This window comes from Anastrepha ludens, chromosome Y (assembly GCF_028408465.1).
Source record: "Anastrepha ludens isolate Willacy chromosome Y, idAnaLude1.1, whole genome shotgun sequence".
In the NCBI taxonomy this organism is placed as follows: Eukaryota; Metazoa; Arthropoda; class Insecta; order Diptera; family Tephritidae; genus Anastrepha; species Anastrepha ludens.
In genome coordinates this window covers 4026580-4043759 of record NC_071504.1, presented here as the reverse complement: position 1 = coordinate 4043759, position 17180 = coordinate 4026580, and the positions used below count along the sequence as shown (strand labels likewise).

The 17180-nt window shown below is 31.4% G+C and overlaps 1 protein-coding gene across 1 annotated transcript; it reads left to right on the top strand.

Moving 5' to 3' along the window:
- The first annotated feature begins 485 nt into the window (after nt 1–485).
- Nucleotides 486–5967, top strand: LOC128870583 (uncharacterized). The gene is made up of 3 exons (XM_054113236.1): nt 486–2703; nt 2755–3546; nt 3740–5967. The coding sequence occupies exons 1-3, from the start codon at nt 486–488 to the stop codon at nt 5965–5967; spliced, it is 5238 nt and encodes a 1745-aa protein (XP_053969211.1).
- The last annotated feature ends 11213 nt before the right edge of the window (nt 5968–17180 follow it).

Sequence of the window (17180 nt, the reverse complement as noted above, 5' to 3'; positions counted from 1 at the left end):
AAGTAATGAATATTGGTGTAGATCAGAAATACATTATGTTAATAAATTAAACTATACAAAAGAATTTTATTTAATGATAGAGGAAATAAATAATAAATTCTCAGAAAAATGTACAAAAGGATCTACAGCTAGTGTTGCCGACTTAAGCAACCCGTAAAAATTTACGAAATAGAGCAACTCTGTGCGAAATTATGACTTGTCACTATAACTAAGCTTTGCTCTTTTATATCGCTCATTTCATTTTTATCGGTGCTCGCGGACACATATAAGGCCTAATTGAAAGAAATAAAGAATAAGAGAGGAAAACTAAGGTAAAGAAAAACTGAAATATAATTAAACTACGAATTGTAAAAAATATGTAAAAACTAAAAGAATAAAATAAATAAATACCTTTACAGGTTTTTTAAAGCATCAATCAAAGAAGCTATTAAAAATTAGAATCCTCTTTTCTTTACAACAAAATCTTTAAAAAACCTTATTAAATGATGGCGGAATTAAACGGTGCTCCAGCAACGCTAAACACAATGGCTGAAGAAGTTGTAGTGCAAAATGATTGTGAGTATAACGTCACTAGTCCTGCACCGCCTGCAGATCAAAATTTACAAATAAATCTAGATGGCGACGGTGGCAGTCTCAGCGCACCACAAGAATTGCTAATCCATAGCAGAAAAAAACAGCTCCGTTTACAGCAACTAGAAGAGACCATGCGTTTAAGAGAAGAGTATTTACGGGAAAAATTTCGCATTTTAAACGCAGAAGATGCAGACGAGGAAATAGAAGGTTCATGTGTTATTGGCCCCACCAAAATGTGTGGAACTAATGTGAGCGGTAACACAGCATTTTCGCCTACTCCAGTGCAGCCTGTACAAAATAACAGAACCAACATATGTCCAGCGCGTGAGGTACCGGTACATACGGTTATGCAGTCACCACGTCAGCCGTCGACGCGGACTGCGGCAGAGCGTAGTCAGGCCTTACATGTAGACTGCAACGGTAATTCGCCAAACATATTTACAACGTTCACAGCACCAACAAGTACAGCACGTTCGCCAAATCAGGTATTCGCAAGTCAATCAGCCGAAACCTGTAATTTGACGACTTCGCAGTTTGCAGCGCGGCAATGCGTGCCAAAAGACTTGCCGGTATTTAGCGGTGACCCCCAAGAGTGGCATATTTTTGTTAGTGCATATGAACAGAGCACACAAATGGCTGGTTACTCTCATCATGAGAATTTAGTTCGCCTTCAAAAGTGTCTACGTGGTAAGGCTAGGGAGGTCGTGCGCAATTTACTGGTATTACCGGAGATGGTACCTGATATTATAAATACGCTCAGAATGTATTTTGGACGTCCTGAGCAAATACTTAGAGTACTTATTGATAGGGCGCGTCAATTACCATCGCCTAAGGGTAAACTTGATCTACTCATCGACTTTGCATTTGCTATCAAGAATATAGTAGCAATAATTCATGCAAGCAAACTAAGCGGTTACCTCAACAGCCCATTACTATTGCAGGAATTCGTTGAGAAGCTCTCTCAGGAGTCAAAACTTAACTGGGCAATTTATTCAACTGGCATGAATAACCCTTGCTTGGAAGATTTTTCTACCTGGTTGTCCACATTGGCTGAAGCAGCTTGCCGTGTTACGAATCCGGCATCACTCTCAGAGAAACTTAACAAGCGTGAAGCTCATTTGCACACGCATAAATCTGATGCCGTTTTAAAACAATACGAAGAAGCAAAATCTATGCCCAGATGCGCAGTATGTAATAACCCGCATAAGGTTCCTCAGTGTGACCGGTTTAAAGCACTCACTATGAATGAGAGATGGGACTTTGTTAAGAGGAAAAATCTATGCCGCCAGTGTTTGGGAACACACTCTCGCCGCTGCTGGAGTAACAAGTCGTGTGGGGTGGATAGCTGCACAATACGTCACCACAGGCTCCTTCATTCTGATGTTAACAAAAATAGTGAAGTTTCAACGATGCTGAATAACCACCGTTCGATTTCCAGCAACAACACCACATATTTTCGAATCTTACCGATAGTTTTGTATGGAAGAAATAAAACAATATCCACATACGCGTTTATGGATGATGGATCTACACTAACACTTATAGATCAAACACTTGCAGATGAATTGGGTGAGGCTGGCGTTCCCGATCCTCTATGCATTCACTGGACTGGAGATATAAACCGATATGAAGCTGATTCGCAACGGCTCGATTTACGAATTTCAGGTAATATTCAAGGTGCGAAAATATATCCACTCCGAGGTGTTTACACGGTTAGTAGCTTAAATATGTCATCATCAACATTGATTGCTGACCAATTGAAAACAAAATATGCACATTTAAAAGGCATTCCCTTGCCAAACTTTATTGACATAGTTCCTAAGCTAATTATTGGCGTAAATAACCCCAATTTGATAATGGCACAGAAGATACGTGAAGGTGGATGGCAAGATCCCGTAGGGGCGAAAACCAGATTAGGGTGGACAATTTTTGGTGGCGGTAATAATCAGAGTAAAGGTAACGGATTAAACTTACATAAATGCGACTGCGAGAGCGATAACAACTTGCATGAACTCGTAAAGTCTTTCATGTTGAATGAAAATATTGGAATTTCAGTGCCAAAGGTAAATCCAGTTTCAATGGAAGATCAACGAGCCATAGAAATTTTGGGTAACTGCGAGTTGCATGAGGGTCAGTACACCGCGAGCTTGCTGTAGTCAAATGATAATGTACGATTGCCAGACAGCTTGCCAACAGCTCTTAGTCGCTTTAAGTGTCTGGAACGTAAGTTATCTAGCAATCCTGAACTACAACGCAATATGCAGGAACAAATTGACAACTTAGTTAAGAAAAATTATGCGACCAAGTTACCGAACGAAGCTATAAATGACCGTGGTGACAAAATTTGGTATTTGCCGGTTTTTATTGTCCGCAATCCGCACAAGCCAAATAAAATTCGACTTGTATGGGATGCAGCCGCAAAATCTAGAGATGTATCCCTAAACAATTTCTTACTGAAAGGGCCAGATATGTTAACTCCACTAGTAAATATATTATTCAACTTTCGAATGGGTAGAATCGCAATATGCGGTGATATCGAAGAAATGTTCCACCGCATTAAGTTACGACACCCAGACGCAGATGCTCAGCGTTTTCTCTGGCGTACTAACATGAATGATCCGATAAACGTTTACAGGCTCAACGTTTTAAGTTTTGGTGCTTCTTGTTCTCCATGTATAGCGCATTACGTGCGAAATCTAAATGCTTCGGTACACGCTGCTCAAAATTCTCAGGTAGCGTGTGCAATAAAGAATCACCATTACGTCGATGATTTTATTGATTCGGCTCGAACCGTCGACGAAGCTATCAAATTGGCAAAAAATGTTCGAGATGTTCACTCTAAATGTGGTTTCAACATGCGTAATTGGTCAAGCAATTCGCCAGATGTTTTAGCAGCGCTTAATGGAGATGGGGAGCCACAACTTAAATCATTTGACTGCAGTAAGGATGTCATAAATTTCGAAAAAATACTTGGTATGTACTGGGAACCAAAATCCGATACATTCAGCTACGTGCTCAAATTTGTTCGGCTTAAGCGCAATGTATTCGCGGACAGGGTCGTCCCTACAAAGAGAGAAGTATTGCAAGTGCTCATGTCAGTTTTCGATCCGCTGGGACTAGTAGCTTGCTTAACTTCATATCTAAAGATATTTCAAGATTATTCAAGATATCTGGCGAAGTGGAATAGACTGGGATCAACCGTTAAATTATGAACTTTCATTGAAATGGAAAACTTGGATTGAATACATTCCCGTTATTACTAGCGTGTCGGTACCGCGTTGCTACTCTCCACTCCTTTACGAGGATGACTGTAAAGTACAACTGCATACGTTCGTAGACGCAAGTGAAAATGCATACGCAGCCGTATCATATTTTCGTATTGAAGCTGGAGGTCACGTCGTCAGTAGGTTGGTGGCAGCTAAAGCAAAGGTCGCACCGTTGCGCCCGCTCTCAATACCACGACTGGAACTACAGGCTGCGGTAATTGGTGCACGTTTAACAAACATGGTTGAGGAAGCACATCATATAAAATTTGAGAAACGTTGCATCTGGAGCGACTCAAAAACCGTTCTAAAGTGGCTTCATGGGGATCCGCGTAAATTTCAACAATTTGTAATGTTTCGTATCGCTGAAATCCAAGAAGCAACTGCTATCAGTGAATGGCGTTGGATACCAACAAAAATGAATGTCGCTGATATTGCTACGAAAACGAGGCCTTGCATTGAGGTAGCTCATCAGTGGATAAATGGTCCCGCTTTCCTTACTTTACCTACTAAAGAGTGGCCGGAACAAGAAGATCTGGGTACGGTGAACCCTAGCGAATTTCGAACTAAGCTTCTAATTCACAACGTGCGAAAGGTAAATATCAACTTTGAATATTTTTCGAATTGGCTTCGACTATATAGAGCTATAGCAAACTGTGTGCTTTACATCGAAAAACTTAAACAACGGCTCCAAATCACATCGGAAGGCAGTCATCTAACCGCATGTCATTTTCGGCGTGCAAAACTGTTTATTTTTAAGACAATCCAAATGGAACATTTTGACGACTGGTCATTGCTTAAAGTTGGTAAGCCTGTATGTAAAACTGGTCCGCTACGAAACCTGCAAGTTTATATGGACGACGAGCATCTCATTCGCGTGAAAAATAGGGCAACATATTTTCAGTCATGCGACCAGCCTCAACGTGATTTCATTGTTCTACCACCTGGTCATCGAGTAACCTATCTTATAGTAGATCACTATCATCAACGCTTTTACCATATTCAGCACGAGACAGCCTTGAATGAGGTAAGACAATTGTTTTTTATACCAAAACTGCGATCGTTATTTAAAGCTGTGAGGCGAAATTGCCAAGTATGTAAAATCGCGAACGCCGCTCCGCAAGCTCCACAAATGGCGCAATTACCCACAGCCCGGCTTGCCGCATATTCTCGTCCCTTTACATATGTTGGAATCGATTATTTTGGGCCGATCTTAGTTACTGAAAACCGCAAGGCGAAGAAGAGGTGGGGAGTATTGCTGACCTGCCTGACAATAAGAGCTATACACATAGAAATAGCCCATTCTCTAAGTACTGACTCCTGTCTAATGTGCTTGCGAAATTTCATTGCTCGCCGTGGCTGCCCTGTTGAAATATATAGCGATAACGGTACGAATTTTCGCGGGGCAGATAGCTTTTTAAAAGACGAGCTGCTTAAACTGAATGCTTCTATCGTAGAACGTGAACTTGCTCACAAAGGTATCGCCTGGAAGTTTAATCCACCAGCTGCACCTCACATGGGTGGAGCATGGGAACGCCTAATAAGAACAACAAAGGCAGTGCTGTATAAGATTTCGCCGTCGCAGAGATTCTCTGATGAAAGTTTACGTTCGGCTTTGCTGGAGGTGGAGATGATCATTAATTCTCGACCGCTGACATATCTATCGCTCGACTATGAAGACCAGGAACCGATTACCCCAAACCATTTTTTATTGGGCAGTTCAAATGGAGCCAAGCCGTTTTGTAAACCTGAAGAAATTAGCTTAAAAATGAATTTACGTCAAAGCGAGATGTTTGCGAATTTATTCTGGCGTCGATGGGTACGTGAAATGATTCCATCACTTACACGTCGCAGTAAATGGTTTGAAAAAGTGAAACCCATAAGCGAGGGTGACATCGTATTGATTGTCGATGAAAACGCAGAAAGGAACACTTGGCTAAAAGGTATAGTCGTCGAAACAACGATGGCAAAAGATGGACAAGTAAGGCGTGCTAAAGTAAAAACGAGGCAAGGTGTTTTAGAACGACCAGCAGTAAAGCTTGCAGTGCTCGACATCGGCAAAGACAAGGCAAGCTCCGAAGATTCGTCCGCTTACCGGGGGGACATTGTTGCCGACTTAAGCAACCCGTAAAAATTTACGAAATAGAGCAACTCTGTGCGAAATTATGACTTGTCACTATAACTAAGCTTTGCTCTTTTATATCGCTCATTTCATTTTTATCGGTGCTCGCGGACACATATAAGGCCTAATTGAAAGAAATAAAGAATAAGAGAGGAAAACTAAGGTAAAGAAAAACTGAAATATAATTAAACTACGAATTGTAAAAAATATGTAAAAACTAAAAGAATAAAATAAATAAATACCTTTACAGGTTTTTTAAAGCATCAATCAAAGAAGCTATTAAAAATTAGAATCCTCTTTTCTTTACAACAGCTAGCTTTGTTAGAATAGTAAAAACACATATTAGTAGAGATAAGTCTCAAATTCTTGCTGGATCATATATTCCATTTACTAATAGAAATTGTGTTAATATTAAAAATACTGATAATAAATGTATTTTATATTCTATTTATCAAGATGTGTTGAAAATTCATCCAGAAAGACCAACAAAATATAAAAAATATCTTGAAGATTTAGAAAATGATGATAAATTTAAAAATCTAAATTTAGAATTTCCATTTATAATTAATGAAGAAAATGTTAAAAAATTAGAAGATTATTTTAATATTACCATGAATTTTTATCATTATGATTCAGAAAAAAATGATGATGAATATTACCAAATTCAATTAATGTATAAAAGTAACTCTTTTCGTTATTTCGTTAATGGTTTGCCAAAAATACATGCTAATATTATATATATATAAGAAAATATTACAGAAGAAACATACAAATCTCACTTTGTACTACTTAAAAATTTATCTGGATTTTTAAGTGGTAAAATTCATCATCAGCATGAACATCTACATATTTGTAATAAATGTTTTAAACATTTTGAAAAATCTGATGAATTAGAAGAACATATAAAAACATGTTATTTATTAAAAGATGATAATAATATATTATAATACAAAATATAAAGTTACCTAAAGAGGGTGAAAATATTTTAAAATATAAATCTAATGGTGCAGAATTATTTCATCCATATACTTTATATGCTGATTTTGAATGTACTTTGGAAAAAATTAATAAAAAAAAATCTGGCAAATGTAAAAATACAATATTACTTCATGAACACATTCCAAATAGTTATGGTATTTATAACACTTATAACAAACAATATATTTCAAAGAATACTTCTAATAGAAAAGTGCTATTGAAATCATTCTTAGATAATTTAATAAAATATGCTAAAGATTATTATGAAGTAAGAAAATTGAATAATATAATTCAGGATAAAGAATCGATATTAAAGTTTGATAATACTAACAATTGTGAAATTTGTGATATTCCATTTTCTGAAGAAAATAAAAAATGTTGGGATCATGACCATACAACTGGTAAATATAGAATGGCTTTATGTAATAAATGTAATCTAAAGTTAAAGATGCCAAAATTTTTACCAATTATTATTCATAATTTAAAAGGTTATGATTCAAAATTATTTCTAAAATATTTAGATGAATTTCATCCTGAAACTGAAACTAGTGTTCTAGCAACGAGTACTGAAAAATTTAAACAAATTAAAAAACCAGTTATTGTAGGTGAAACTAAATATTTAAAATGTAAAAATGAAAAATGTAAATATCAATATAATTTAAAGACAAGAAACACTTGTCGTAATTGTAATTCAACAGATTTAGAATTATATACAGTTGTCGAAAAAATAGAATTAAGATTTATAGATTCAATGGAATTTATAAATACTTCATTAGATAAAGCTGTTAAAAATTTATTAGATGTTAATGATATATATTGTGTAACATGTAAGAAAATAAGAAATATAGATTATGTATCTTATAAAGTTGGTAAAAATACTGAGAATAAAATATATGCTTGTAGTATTTGTTCAGTTTGTAATACTAAAAATATAAAACCTATTAATTTTGATCATTTAGAAAACTTTAATAATATTTTTAAAAATCTATCATTAAAAAATAAATGTTATTTACTTAGAAAAGGTGTATATCCATATGAATTTATTGATGATTATAAAAAATTAAGTATAACAGAATTTCCAAATCTTGAAAATTTTAATTCATCATTAAATGGAAATATTAATATTAACGATTATAAATTTGCAAATAAATTTTGGAAACATTTTAATTGTAAAACATTTAGAGACTATCATAACTGGTATTTGAAATTAGATGTTATACTTTTAAGTGATGTATTTGATAATTTTAGAAAAGAATGTTTTAAAAATTATAATTTAGATCCTATACATTATATAAGTTCACCACATTTAAGTAATTCATCTGCTTTAAAATTAACCAAACAAAAATTAGAATTATTAACAGATCAAGATATGTATGAATTTTATGAAAGTGGAACTAGAGGTGGAATATCACAAATTGCACATAACTATGCTAAAGCTAATAATTGTTATTATTACGTTGACTCTGTCAACGGTTACCGAAAGGAACATGCTGATATTGTAGAACAAGTTTATAAATTAAGTAAAGAGGAAGCTTCTCTTAAAGGTATATACGATTCTAAAAAATTTACAAGTTATATTTTATATTTAGATGCAAATAATTTATATGGATGGGCCATGTCACAAAAATTAAGTGTTGGTAATCATGAATGGTTAAATGAAGATGAAATTAAATACTTTTGTAATGTTAATAATATTTTAAATAATAATTTTGATGATAATAATATTGGGTATACATTAGAAGTTGATATAAGTATTCCTCCGGAATTACACAACTTTTATAATGATTATGCTCCAGCACCTCATCATTATGTTCCACAATTTGAAGATTTATCACCAAATCAAACAGACTTAATTAATAAAGGGATTGGTAGTAAACCAAATGATAAAATTAAAAAATTAATGTGTACGTTGTTACCAAAGAAAAATTATATAATTGATATAAGATTATTAAAAGAATATTTAAATAATGGTGTAATTTTAACTAAAATTCATTATTAAATGTAGACAAGAAGCATGGTTAAAAAATTATATTGAAAAAAATACAACACTTAGAAAAGAAGCTAAAAACGATTTTGAAAAAGATTTTTTCAAACTTATGAATAATAGTGTATATGGTAAGCAAATGGAAAATGTTAGAAATAGACTTAATGTTAGAATAGTTAAAACTGAAAAAATTATATTATGAGAAAACTAATAAGTAGAAATACATATCAATCAAGAAAAATAATAGATCATAATATGTGTGTAGTGTTTGGTAAAAATACAAATATTAAATTAAATAAACCTATCTTTGGAGGTCAAAATATTTTAGATTTATCAAAATTATTAATGTTTAAAATGTATGTACAACTTAAAACTAAATATGGTAATAGAATGAAATTATTAGGAACAGATACTGATTCATTTATTCTTTATTTTGAAGGTAAATATATTGGTGATGATTTTGATATTTATTCTGAAATGAAAGATGATCTAGATAATTATGATACCAGTGATTATATAGATAATTTTCCAATTGAAGATTTAAAATCTAATATTAATAAAAAAGTACCAGGAAAATTTAAAGATGAATATAATGGAATACCAATTAGAGAATTTTGTGGACTTAGAAGTAAAATGTATGCATTTAAGACCGATGTTTGTGATAAAAAAGTTTGTAAAGGAATAAAGAAAAATAATATTAAAAAGTTAACAATTGAAGATTATAAGAATTGTTTAATTAATTTAATAGGACTATGAATAAGTTCGTTACGGTTTTACAACAGATGGCGTAACTTGATTATTATTCCATCGATCCACATTTCCAAACATTCATTGGAGAGCTACTGTCGTAAGGCACAAACGTCAGTATAAGTTTTTTATTTGAAGCGTAAACAACAATATTTTTACCACACTTGAAAATGTCGAATTTCGTGCCAAATAATGTGTTTTTGCGGGGAATTCTTCTTCATTATTTTAATATGAAGGAAAAAGCAGCCGAAAGTCATCGTATCTTGGTGGAAGTTTATGGTGAGCATGCTCTATCTGAGCGAACGTGCCAGAAGTGGTTTGCACGCTTTAAAAGTGGTGATTTTGGCTTGGAAGACGAAGAACGCGAGGGTGCGCCGCCAAAGTTCATGGATACCGAATTGGAGGAATTGCTCGATCAAGATCCGGCTCAAACGCAAGAAGAGGTTGCAAAAACTTTGGGAGTTGATCAATCAACCATTTCCAAACGTTTAAAAGCCATGGGAATGATCCGAAAGGTAGGCCATTGGGTGCCGTATGAATTGAAGCCAAGAGACGTTGAACGCCGTTTTATGGCATGCGAACAACTGCTTCAACGGCACAAAAGAAAGGGTTTTTTGCATCGAATTGTGACTGGCGATGAAAAGTGGGTCCATTACGACAATCCAAAACGTCGGGCAACGTATGGATACCCTGGCCATGCTTCAACATCGACGTCGGCGCAGAATATTCATGGCCTGAAGGTTATGCTGTGTATCTGGTGGGACCAGCTGGGTGTTGTGTATTATGAGCTACTGAAACCGAATGAAACGATTACGGGGGATGTCTACCGACGACAATTGATGCGTTTGAGCCGAGCACTGCGAGAAAAACGGCCGCAATACGCCGATAGACACGACAAAGTTATTTTGCAACATGACAATGCTCGGCCACATGTTGCACAAGTGGTCAAAACATACTTAGAAACGCTCAAATGGGATGTCCTACCCCTCCCGCCGTATAGTCCAGACCTTGCGCCATCCGATTACTATCTCTTCCGATCGATGCAACATGGCCTGGCTGACCAGCACTTCCGTAATTACGATGAAGTCAAAAAATGGATCGATTCGTGGATTGCGGCAAAACCGACCGAATTTTTCACAAAGGGAATCCGTGAATTGCCAGAAAGATGGGAAAAAGTAGTAGTAAGCGATGGACAATATTTTGAATATTAAATTTGTAACCATTTTACGTCAATAAAGTTTCAAATTTCGAAAAAAAACCGCACGAACTTATTCATAGTCCTATTAAAAAATAAAAATGAAACTGTTCATAATATTAGATCATATGATAATAAACTATATACTACAGAAGAGAATAAAATAGGATTGTCACCCTATGATGATAAGTTTTATTTTAATAAAAAATTGAATAATAATGATAACGATAAGTTAAATAAGACTTACAAATTACCCTGGGGATATTATAAAATAAGAAATGTAGGTAACTAAAACGAACCCCCTCCTTTTTACTATACATTAAATTATTAATTATATTAATATACATTAAGTTTTTTTTTTAATTTCAAATGAAATATGATGTGAACATATTTCAACGATGTTGAATATTTGAATTTTTATTTTGATTTATTATTTTTGTTTATCATTTATATATGTATGAATTTTTTAAATTATTTTTGAATTATATTTGTTTCAATTTGTAGTTTACTTTCTTGAATATCTGTTTCACTTTCTTCAATATTTAATTGTTTTATATATTCATCTACTTGAATACTTTTATCAATCTTATTATTAGTTTCATCATTTTGTTTAGTAATATTATTTTGATTAATATTGTCTTTATTTTGTAAAACTAAATCTTTATGATAATTATCAATTAAAATTTGTTTTTCCGAATAACTATCCAATTGTTTTTCTAAACTGTTTTTAAAATTTTCAATATTTGTTTCTATAAAATCTAATATACTTGTTTAGTTATGTTAATAATATCTTGATTTAAATTATTTTCTAATTGTTCTATTTCTTTATATACAACACCAAAAGCTACCACATTATCTTTTTCTTGTTTTTCAACTTCTTTTTGAAGTAGTTGATTTAATTCCATTAATTTACTAATAATCTCTCTCATTTGATCACTATTTGAACGAATTTCTTCAACTTCATTTTCTAATGATATTATTCTATTAAGAGAATATTCATTAGATGAATTTATTTCTGAAAAAGATTTTTGTCCAAACTTATCAATTCCCATTTATTAGAAAAAAAAATTTTTAATTTATTTAAATTTATATGTAATTTAATTAAACAGTTAATACGTTTCCTTCGGAAACCGTTGACAGAGTCAACATATTTTCTTCTCTTAGTTCCTCAATAATATTCATAATTTCATTATGTATTTCTGGACTATCATTTCCTGCATTATACTCGCCTATCAACAAATTTAATCTATCTTTTAATTCATTAATATCATTCCAATAAACACGTTCACATTGTGAACGATTCGCAAAACGAACATATTCAGTAGGTAAACTAGTTTTAATTTTAAAATTTTGTAATGATTTTGAAAGATTATTTTTTGAATTTAAACCAGATCCTACTTTTTCTTTTATAATTTTATTTTTAATCAATATTGGTCTAATAAAATTCATATATTTATTTCCAACGCTAGATTTAATACGTTTAGAACTTTTGTCATTATTTTGCATGTAAGCATATGTTGATAATATAATTTCTTCATAATTTTGTAAATCATTATTTGTTACAGCTGTTGATGGTTCTTTTAAAGTTATTAATTCCCATAACCCTTTTGTTCCATTATAAGTTTTATTACTTAAAATAATATCATTATTACTAATTTTTACTTCAGTATTACCAATCCATAAATCTTTTCCATCTTCAGATCTTAGACCAAAAATATTGTCACATAATTTCATATCAGAATTATTTAAATTTAAATATTTCATTGCCATATTTCCAATTTTTTCTGAAATAAATTGTACTGGTGTAGATAACGTTTCATTTGCATTACGCAAAAGAGCGTCTTTTGATGTTGATGGAGTTAACTGTTCGCTTCGTGAACATGTGCTAGTTGTTGGTGTACTTTCAACTAATTTTTGTTTGTTTGTTTTTCTAATTGGTGATAGTTGCTTTTCGTTAAATTCATTAGTTTGTAAATTCATATTATTGTCAAACGGTTTCGACTCCATTGAAACATATTCACTTTGTGAATGTCCATCTATTGTTTTTTTATATGATTGATTTAAATCTACTATTAAATTTGTAAAGCTATCATTTAAATTGTGAACATTAATAACTGATTGATTTAATGGTTGAATAATTGCTTGAAGATCTTCATTAATTTTTTCTTGTTTTATTACTTTGTTTAAATTAAATTGTTGAAGTTTATTTTTTAAGTCTTTTTGTGTTTTAATATATTCTTTTAAAACTTTATCTGATATCATTGTTATTTAATTAAAATACATTTTAAATATTTTTGAAATGGATAAAGATGAATTTATTGATACTAAAAATAATGATTTTAAAATAGCAAAAGAGTTGCATAAACCAGTAAGAAAAAATTTTGAAAGAAGAAAAATTATTACTAAAGGCATAAATGAACTATGGGCAGCAGATTTACTAATTATGACAACAGTTAATGTTAGAATTAATAGAGGATACAAATATATGCTTAATGTAATTGATACATTTTCTAAATTTGCTTATATAGAACCATTAAAAAAGAAAGATGGAAAAACAACTTCTGAAGCATTTTTAAATATTATTAAAAAAGCAGGTTGTGCACCAAAATTACTTCATACAGATTCTGGTAAAGAATTTTTAAATAAACATTTCCAAGAAGTTTTAGATAAATACAATATTAACATGTATCAAACATTTAGTGAAAAGAAATCATCAATTGTAGAAAGATTTAATAGAACCATTAATGAAAAACTAAAAATACGATTTGAAATTCAGAAAAATACTAATTGGATTGATGTAATTGATAAAATATTATATGAATATAATTACAAAGATGTACATAGAACTATTGGTATGAAACCATGTGAAGTAAATGAAAAAAATGAACAATTAATTTTTGATAATTGTTTTAAAATTAATAGAAACAATTTAGAAAAACCAGTTTTTAAAATTGGAGAAAAAGTAAGAATTCAATCACATAAAAAACAATTTGAAAACAAATATAAAAATAATTGGACTCGAGAAATATTTTATATTAGTAAAATTTATCCATCTAATCCAATAACATATTTAATAAGAGATTTAAATTATGAACCAATATTGGGTAAATTTTATAAATTTGAACTTCAAAGAGTTCAAATTTGAAGTTTCAATTATTTTGCGTCCACCCTCTTCTAACGCTAAATACATACTGCACTTGTAACCATGTGTTGATGTATAAAAGCTTATCAAATATTATGCTTATCTTGCAGTTTGTGACTCGTATTCAACAGTATTTCATTTTTTTTTGGTTTGTGCTTATGCTTATTCTATTTATAGATTGTGAGCAATGTTGATAAGATCAGCATTGCTTGCTTTGCATACTACTCAGCTGTAATTACATTACTTCAGAATATGATGTTTAGATGAGTTGGTTAAGCAGTTGGAATTGTAACAATAATTTTGTTGCAAGTTCAAATCTGACTCAAAGACTCTTGTTTTGAGGAGTTCGTCGTTTTTTTTGAAAGGTACTTTAAAAAATAAATGTATCCTTTTTTGTTTTTTTTTTTTTGAATAGATTACTTTAAATATTTTGTAATAAATATTTTAACATTTTTTCACTTAATAGACATCGACCCAACTCAAAATTTTAACTGTACCAACCTAAATATTGATTACTAGTACATCAAAAATAGATATCTTTAATATCTTAAAAATATTAACTACGAGTAACTATAATTTAGGGTTGGACTCATCGACCCACATCAAAATTTAAACGTTTATTTTTTGAGATAATATAAGCTAAAAAAATGAATTAAATGTTAAAAAATGTTAAAATTTTGAGTAACTGTAAGTTAAAAAAATGAGTTAAATGGTAAAAATGTTAAATTTTTGAGTTAAAATGATAAAAATGTTAAAATTTTAACATTTTTGATATTGTCTTGTAGTCCGGAATATACATACTACTGGCGATGCTCGTGAGGTAGGTCATGTTGCTTCAGTGCACACATATGCGTGCAAGATATACATATTTAATAAAGATGCAATTGAACTTAGTTGTCCCATATATGCAAATAAGTTTCTTTGAAGTTTTCCTTTATTTATTTTAAAGTTTTATACTATCTAGAAAATGCATACATACAAATGTATGTATATTATTATTCCCTGTAATAAAATGTAAATTGAAAAAGATTTGGTTTGCCAAAGGAACAAATAAATGCATATTCAAATGTAAATACATCTGTCGATATACCAAAACACTTGTATGCTATGAATTAATTTCGACTCAAAAAATTAGTAAAAATTTTCATCAAATTTGTTTAGTTTTAAATTTACTAAAACGCACATACCAAAATGTTAGACGTCGTTTTATAATGAATTTTTTTAAATTAAATCAAAATATTAAAGTTACTTTGATTTGAAATGTTGGCGCATATAATAAATTTCCATAATTTTTTTTCTTCATCACCTTTGTCTGAAAATACAAATTGAATAAATTTTCGTTTATCAAGGGAACATAAAAGTGCACAAGCAACAGAGAACGTTAAATGTAGAGAATTCTCACGAGCTACGAATGGTGTGAATTGTCAAAAATGAAGTCTAACCGCGGCCGGGGTATAATAAAACTTTTAACAGAGCTGATTGCAGTGAATTCTCTCTTCCTATATTGGCTCTGCACACAGGAAACGTTCTCTGTATATCATAACGTTCTCTGCTTTTGCTTCTATGGAAAATCAAATTGATGAATAGCCGACGGCATTTTGCAAAGAATTTGCTTGTGCTTTTCTACATATGTTCCTTTGATGAATGAGAATTTATTCAACTAAATGATTATTTATGAATAATTTGAATATTTATTTTATGCGCCAACATTTCAAATCAAAGTAACTTAAATATTTTGATTTAATTTAAAAAAATGCATTATAAAACGACCTCTCACATCTTGGTATGTGCATTTTAGTAAATTGAAAACTATACAAATTTGATGAAAATTTTTACTAATTTTTTGAGTCGAAATTAATTCATAGAGCATACAAGTGCTTTGGTATTTTGACATATGTATGTAAATATATGTATATCAATATATACATACATATGTAGGTATATCTATTATGTTAGCTATGTTTGTGCAAAAGTTCAATTGGATCTTCAATTCTTTTAGTGTTACATATGTATGTGCATACGCACTTGCAGGAACCTTGACCTATCTCACGACGCATCGTCTTATCATATTGACATTTGAATATGCATTCATTTGTTCCTTTGCAAACGAAATTTTTTTCAATTTAGATTTATTACATGGAATAATATATGTATGCATTTTATAGATAGCATAAAACTTTGAAATTTAAAATAAATAAAAGAAAACTTCAAAGAAACGTATGTATTTGCATATACATATATATTTGTTATTTTTGGACAAAAAGAAAATGGGCATTGTTATACATTTGTTTGAAATAAAATTGACCGACAGCATTTTGCAAGGCATTTGAGGCACTACGTTTTTATTTCTGTTCTGTAATTTTTCATCCACATCCTATTGCAGGAGGTATACAAGCATGGTTTGTATACAAGTTTTGATATTCAAAATAAATAAAAGAATAATTTTAATAAACCCAAGATATCCTCCATATTTACATATTTTATAGGATAAAAAAGCATATTCGTATGTTACCGTAAATATGTATATTTGGATTAGTAACAAAATCTGTTTAACCCTACAGTAGTCGCGCCCCGAAACTGACGTAATTGGTCGCGCGGTCTACATATGTAATCCATTTTAAAATTAAAAATACAAAAGATAAATATTTAATTCTTCCATTGCTTTTGTTTCAAATATTCTTGTTATTGTTTAATTTATTAATATTAATCAAAAATAACATAAATAAACTTTCTGTTCTTACATAAAATAAATAAAAACCTAAACTTCATTTTTTAACAAAAAATTAAGATACTTCACAAAAGTATAAAATATATATAAAATAACCAGAAGATAATTGAGATGTTTTAATTGTTTTCGAAACATGACGAACATACAGTCTTGGAATGATCAGAACAAATGCGTTTATTGCAAGCGTTACACACTTTACGGGTGCTTTTATTACGGGCCCTTCCACAATCGTAGCAACGACCGACGTAGTTATTCTGCGTTGGACCTTGATGAGTTACAACTTGTGAAAGATGCAGGAAGTCTTTTATTTTAAATGTCAGTGTTCTAGATAGCGTGGTAAGTGTTAATCTTTGGTGAGCTAGTGACAGTTGACAGATTCATAGTTACTGTTTGCAGTGTAAATGCATAATGCGTTGAGAGCACTGAGGTTTACAAGATTATAGAACTC